The sequence below is a fragment of the Sesamum indicum genome, linkage group LG2 (assembly GCF_026168435.1).
Source record: "Sesamum indicum cultivar Baizhima isolate 11 linkage group LG2, ASM2616843v1, whole genome shotgun sequence".
Classification (NCBI taxonomy): Eukaryota; Viridiplantae; Streptophyta; class Magnoliopsida; order Lamiales; family Pedaliaceae; genus Sesamum; species Sesamum indicum.
The window spans coordinates 1721143-1728156 of record NC_142658.1 but is presented as its reverse complement, the minus strand read 5'-3'; the positions used below and the strand labels follow the sequence as shown (position 1 = coordinate 1728156).

The window sequence follows — 7014 nt, the reverse complement described above, 5'->3', positions numbered from 1 at the left end:
CTAGCGATCTTGCTCTTGAGTGATTTCCACAACTTCTTTTGCGGACTTCCCTCAGGACCTATCTTTGCCTTTTCACGATCTAGACAGTTCAAGTAGGGCTGCGAGAACCCTCTTTTGTATAACTCTTCTCCTATTATGGTGAAACAAACAACTCAGGTGCGTACTCCTTATCCTAGGGTAGTGACCCTATGTCAAGTTGCCTCTATCATGTCTTTCTAGCATGGTTTGGTTGTGCCACCATGACTTCTTTTGTTGCTTATTCTATCTTCAGACGTTCTTGTGCTAGCAAGATTGTACTCCCATCTTTTATCGTGGTTAGTGAGCTGGCTAGTTTGGCCAATTGGTTTGCTTCGTCATTGTCTAACCAAGGAACTTATTGAACTTGTCAAATTACTTGGTTTACAATTAGTTGCGATCACTATGTGCTCTTAGATGTTTGGTCTGACGTCCCTAAATTTTTTTTTATTTTTTATTTTTTTCAAAAACTGTCTAGTTTCGTTTCCATAGTTCCGGAAGAAATGTATGAACATTTTAAACCATGCTCCAAATCGAACATAGGATCACAAGCTGGTTCATCCAAGATAACACCAACAAATGTGTCCGCATACGTGCATTTATGTGTAATTTCAGCAAGCGTTGCACGTACATAAATATGTATATAGATACACAAACAAATATATGCCGTTTGATTCTTCTAAGTTACAACCTTCTTTTACCTTGTACAAGAGTTGAAGTCTTCAGTCCTCTTCAGCAAACTTGGGTGAACACGTTTCGATGGCTTCTGCAACGGTCAGAAAGATCTTGTCTTCGCCAATTAAGTTGGCAAACTTTGAAGCGTGTAACTTGTGCATCACGACTGGTCCGGGATTCGCCAGAATGAGCTGTTTGGAGCGGTGCAAAGTAATGCTTGTAAGGATAAGTTTACTGATCATATGATCATTGTTTAGGACAAAGGTTTTCTACATTGTAAAACTGTCTGTTTTACTACCTGAACATGTCTCTTTTCAAGACTTTTGAACAGTTCTTCCAAGGCGTGGATGCCACTTGTGTCGATGTCAGTAACGGCTGGAGGGAGAGTTATGAGATTGATGAGTTGAATCTGATGCTTTGAAAGATCATAGGGGGAAACGGTAAATATATGCTTACGTGACATTTCAACGACCAAAAATTGAATTCTTGGAAGGCCGCCCGACTTCAGTTTCTCATCCTCGTCTGTTAGCCATCTTAGTAGCCTGCAGAGTTGCATACGATTAAACTTGAGGAACTGTGAACTTGACAACCTTAATCATGCACAAAACAAATTACTCAATTCTTCTGACATTTGTGTCTCAGAATGTTGTTTGGAAACAATATGTTACTAAGAGAGGGTGTTTATGCGAGCTTATAGGTTGTTTAGAACATTTATAAGATGTTCGATAGTTTACAAACTGTTACAAAATTTTTGATGAACTTTAAGAAAATGGGCTAATAATATCCAAAAAGATGAAATTAGGAGCTTATAAGATTCTTTGGGTGGGCGAGAAAACCAAGTTCCCGACTTCCTTTTATCCCAATACTTTAATAACAGATCCTTACATCTTATAAGCTGCACAAAAATCTTATAAGATTTTTAAATGAGTTTAGCCAAACAACCTCTAAATCCAAGTCGGGAAACCTTGTACATGGTGTTTAGCAAATAGCACATGAAAGATTCACTAGAAAGAAAATGAAAATGGTTTCAGACAATTTACCTCTCCCTAATGTAGTTGGAGTTTGAGAAGTAAATAGCAGAATCAACTCTTATTATTAGAACTCCTGGCACCTTAGTTGCCTCTGGATACTGTTGGATATTGCGATAGACGTTCGTCCTTGGAATTTTTCCAAGAAGGGCTGTTCTTGGTCTCGTCACTTGTAAGAGTAACTTAGCGAAAGATATTGATACCTATCATGAGATTAGACGATATCTAAGATGATTTGAGGTTTCATTAACTTGACATGATTTGCTCGAATGAACAAAATCTTGCACACTTACAGCAATCAAGAGGCCAATCTCGACCGAGACGAAAACGACACCGAAAAAGGCTCCGATGCAAGCGACAAAATCAAATTTGTCGATCTTCCAAATGAGAATTGCAGCGTCGAAGTCGATCAGGCCAATGACTGCGGAGATAATGATGGAAGAGAGGATGGCGTTCGGGGTATACTCAAAAAGAGGTGTGATGAATAGTAATGTCAGAAGTACTACGATCGACATAACGATGTTGGATACTGCGGTTTGGCATCCGGCCATGAAATTCACTGCCGACCGGGAGAAGGAACCTGCGAGTAGAACATAAACAACAAAACCACGGAAACTGAGAACAGCACTTTATGAGATTTTTTATACAAAAGTTTCCATGTCAGTTTCATTTATCGACATGGGGAGTCGGCTTCTACCTGTAGCGACATAGCAAGACGTCAACGAACCAGCAATGTTCATTGCTCCGAGAGCAATCATTTCTTTGTTTCCATCTATCTGATAGTCCTTCATGGCTGCAAATGTTCTTCCAATCGCAACGGCTTCCTGACAGACACCCACATTTCGACATGGTGAATTCCTCGTTTCTATGATTCTTCAAAAAAGTATCCCCTATGTTGGGACGTCTTCAAAGAAAAGCTTACCGTCAATGCAACCATGCCAGCCACTATGCCGATTCTAACGCCTTTCAAGAGATAATCCCCAGTAAAATATATATCTTTGACAGATGGGTGATTTATTCCTTTTTCTATATGTTTTACCTGGTTGTGACAATACAACGACATACAAATTACATTACATAGCCAGACAAAAAAGAAATACGGTTACATTTTGTTATTACAAGGTCAGTGGAATTAAGTAGGTCAGGTATTTCATATTGGTACATGAAGCAGACGGAACGTAAATGCAGAAAACGATGAAAGTGAAGAAGGAAACGTCTTACAATGTCTACTCCTCTCTTGTCTGCGTGGGTGATGTAGACCAAGAAGGTTGATAGAATGACGGAGATCAGTGGAGCAATGGCAGGTACCCAAAAGAATTTTCTGTTTCTCTTCCCCTGCAACCTCTCCATATATCAGAATTGCTAATTGAGTTGATTTATATTGCAGATATGGAATATATAAGTACGCGAAGCACTCGAGAAAAAAATCCTTACAATGTATTTAGCTGCAAGAAGAAACACCAGAAAAGCTGCTCCAATGAGAATCGTCAGCCAGTTCCACTGCAAACACAGTTTACATTAGCACTGCACTTTGGTTCCAAGATTCAATTTCTCAGGGAGGGAGAGAGAGAGTACTGACTCCATGATGGGCTGAGCTAAATACAGACTGAAGGACTGATATGATATCAGTGTTCTTAGTAAATTTTTTTATGCCTAAGAACCCCTTGAGCTGTTGGAGTGCAATTGTTATCGCAGCACCGCCCATGAAGCCGACAATAGCGGCGTGTGATAGGAAGTCTATCAAAAATCCCAATCTGTAATGGAAAGCAAAGCGAAAAGTTGTAATACGATTTTACTTTATTCAAATGTATTCAGCACTTTGGGCAGAAATCATTGACAATCACCTAAGAATGCCAAGAGCAGCTTGTGTTATTCCAGCGAAAAAAGTTGCAGTAAATGCAAGCCTACGGTACTCAACAGGGTTCTTGACAGGATCAATTTCATCCCGCAGCAGAGTCCCGAGCAATAGGGACACAACAGCAACAGGTCCAATGGCTATATCTCTTGAGCTACCCATCAAGGCATAAACCAAAGGCGGAACAAAGCTTGAATCTGATTGATACACATGCAACGCATTGGTAATTAGTCGTGTAATCCGAGGCAGAATGCTCGTCAAATCATAAACAAACGGTTAGCGACTTTACTCACATAAACCGTATTGTGGAGCCAAATTTGCAAGTTTGGCGTAGCCGATATCCTGTCCACAAATATGACTAAAGATGTTAAAGCATGAGCTTGCATTGGAATTTCTAGTATAATATATGAGTACATTGTACCTGAGGAATGCAGAGACTGGCGATGGTGAGTCCCGCAATTAAATCACCTTTGAACTTAGAGAGATTGTAGTTTCTACCCCATTCAAGGATCGGAAAAACAGCCTGCACTCCTAGGATGAACTTGCGAGGAACCGGCTGATCCTTAAAAGGGCGAAGAGGGTCATCGGATAAGAATGTTTCTTTCAATGATGTTGTGAATTCCTTCCAGAATTTCTGCTTCGGAGGAACGCCCACCTTGTATGGCGAAGTACGAGGATGTGAATACGACAAACTTTGAGTATCCATCTTTCCCTTTTTCACTGGCTCTTCAACTTAACGTCTCGGCAATTTTGAGGACTACAAGGTAACAACAAAAGACAATAACATCGTTAACGTGATGGTACTTAAAGGGCTAACTTTCACCATACAATGTGGCAACCAAAATTTATAGATTCAAACAAAGAGTTGCATTACACTTCTAATATGAATTTGAAGGCAAAGAGAATTTCCTTTATCATTAAGGAATTATTAAGTTAAGATACTCCAGAAAAGAACTGATGGAAACAACTTATGTAACTGTCTGAAAATTACAGTTGCATGAATTCTTTCTATCGTGTACTGATTGAGCTACAGCTTTAGATGCAATGCTGACAGTTGGTACCTATGCTTTTAAGGTTGTGATAAACTTAGTTTTAGATTCCACTTAGTTCATGGCCCAAATCACAAGGCATTACTGTCAGAAACTTGAAGATGTGGTAGAGCTCAAACAGTACTATGTTTCTTACGGTTGAGATAATCTCCAGGTGATGCTCATTATCGCATTCGCATGATCAAAAAAACACATGAATTTTCAAACCAGAAGTCTTGACAGCAGACAAAAACCTGGTATTGATGAGATTTTTCCGAATAAAATAGGAAGACTTATGATATAATAACTCTTACAATAAAACACTGGGAGCGCCCAAGAATTACATCACAAATCCTCTTCCAAAAGCAAATCACTGACAGCAACAAAAACACATTCATGTAGAAAGCAACGGTCAATAATCAGCTAAATCTCATCAAAGCACGCCCTGTATTTCAACAGGCAGGTCATGATTCTAAATTCCAACAGTTTATATATAGTCCCTCCCAACACGACGTGCAATAATGGGAACACGGGGGAAATGAAATCTACATCCATGGAAAACATTAAAAAAGAACAATATTTTCTTTTTAAAACATACAATAAACAATAGCCATTAAAAATTTATTCATGTAATAACATGTGAATCAACTGCTAATCTCAGATCATTTCCAAGAAACTAAAATCCCAGAATTCTGACCTAAAAAACTCTTTAAACGCCGTTTTCTGAATGTGGACAGCACTCAGTGAGCAGCCCCACACTCCACCCCACCTCTGCACAAAACAATACACAAATTATAACTTCTTGAAAAACAGCAAAAAACAACAGTAATAAGACAAATAACCATTATTAAATTTCTGTTTTTACAGGACTATCATTAAACATAAATTTCCAAGATATTTACACAGACAAAAAACAACCTGAAATTACCCGTTTTGGCCTGTCGATTCCTACACCCGATTGTCTTCAAATGGAACAAAACTGATCAACCAAAACCCAGAAAGGTTGTTCAATGGCGCTGAGAGTTTTGCATTTCCAACCCTTTTCTCTCCGTTCTTGATTCTGGCCTGGAGAAAAACATTCTGGGCCACAATCAATTGGAAAAGACGAGTGGAAAATGTTGGCTAAACAACAAGGCTCTATAGCTTAATTAATGAAATCTGCTGTTTTCAGCATTTATGCCAGCTAGAAAATCTTTAAAGGGAAAAAATGAGAATAGCAAAATTTGTGGAACCCTCTGGATTTTATGATCAATCAGATTCAAAAACCATGGAATTTTGACAGGAAAAAAAGGCAAACAAACATTCAGTTTCCAAGAAAAGAATTCATGTTACAACCAAAGCACGTGATAGTGATATGCCAAAATCCCTCACATTTGTTAAGTCGCTAACGTAGGGATTTATTATGGTACTTCGCACTTCCGAGGTTTAAGGAAACTGTAGAAAAGGTTTGCATGGGAAAGAATGATTTTAGCGTCTACATATACAGTAGTGATGTACCCAGACGCAAAATTTCATACAAACAGTTGTGGTTGTATAAATACTTGTATTTGGACGGAAAATCTCATGCGATACAACAAATGTATTTAGATGCCTGTTCAAGAAAATTTAGGACAGCCTCATATTTTAGACCGCATTGTGTGAATACCAAGATAAAAGCAATGTTTAGCTACACCTCTTCCATGGTATTTGGACGGGGTGGGTCAAGATTCAATGGAATAGATGCATTTGGATAGTTATAAGAATTAGGCTGATTTCCCAAAATTAGTGGTTTATTATTTTAAATTTGTGTGCTATTAATTTTAGTTACTTAAATTTATCTGTTTTTGTTTTACTATAATTTTCAAAATTGTTTAATTTTAGTCTTTTGACCCAATTTTGGATAATTTTATCCCTACACAGCTTTTCAAGAGCAATTTTAGTCCATATATATTCATTTATTTTGCATCTTGTAGCTAACGCTCGCCAAAAATGGTATAAGAGTTTAAGTATATTGAAGAAATATTTGTTTTATATTATACTTAGAGCATTAGCATTGACTATATACCTTCATCATCAAAAGGGTAAAAGAGTTATAAATTAGACTAAAGATAAAGGATTAAGTCTAATATGATTAAAAATAAGAGAATTTATGATAAAGATTGATACATTTGAATTTATAGTAAGCATTTCGAGAATTTTATTTTAAGTTTATGAAAGGCTGGATTCACATATTTGGATTTGAAATAAAATTTTGGAAAAATAATTTCACATAAAAAATTTAAAATTTATTAATATTTAACAAAATATGGTTTAATATTATGTTTGTAATAATTATTACCTAATAATCATACATAATATATATTTATATACATTGAATAGATAAACAAGAATGTGTCTAGAAATATTCCATTATCTATAAGGCAACTTTTCAATC

General features: G+C 37.2%; 1 protein-coding gene across 2 annotated transcripts; it reads right to left on the bottom strand.

Annotated features, from left to right (window-relative positions):
- Window positions 1-519: 519 nt before the first annotated feature.
- LOC105176891 (sulfate transporter 1.2) lies at window positions 520-6210 on the bottom strand. 2 transcript variants are annotated; one of them, XM_011099836.3, is made up of 15 exons: window positions 5520-6206; window positions 5299-5372; window positions 3995-4330; window positions 3867-3915; window positions 3563-3770; window positions 3298-3472; window positions 3153-3218; window positions 2940-3053; window positions 2641-2757; window positions 2416-2542; window positions 2012-2298; window positions 1731-1921; window positions 1147-1232; window positions 989-1065; window positions 520-881 (listed from the first exon to the last, which is right to left on the bottom strand). In XM_011099836.3, the coding sequence occupies exons 3-15, from the start codon at window positions 4277-4279 to the stop codon at window positions 738-740; spliced, it is 1926 nt and encodes a 641-aa protein (XP_011098138.1). In that variant the 5' UTR covers window positions 4280-4330; window positions 5299-5372; window positions 5520-6206; the 3' UTR covers window positions 520-737. The 2 variants fall into 2 exon arrangements, with proteins under 2 accessions (XP_011098138.1, XP_088732947.1); XM_088876821.1 differs by having other exon boundaries at window positions 989-1232; window positions 5520-6210.
- Between the last annotated feature and the right edge of the window lie 804 nt (window positions 6211-7014).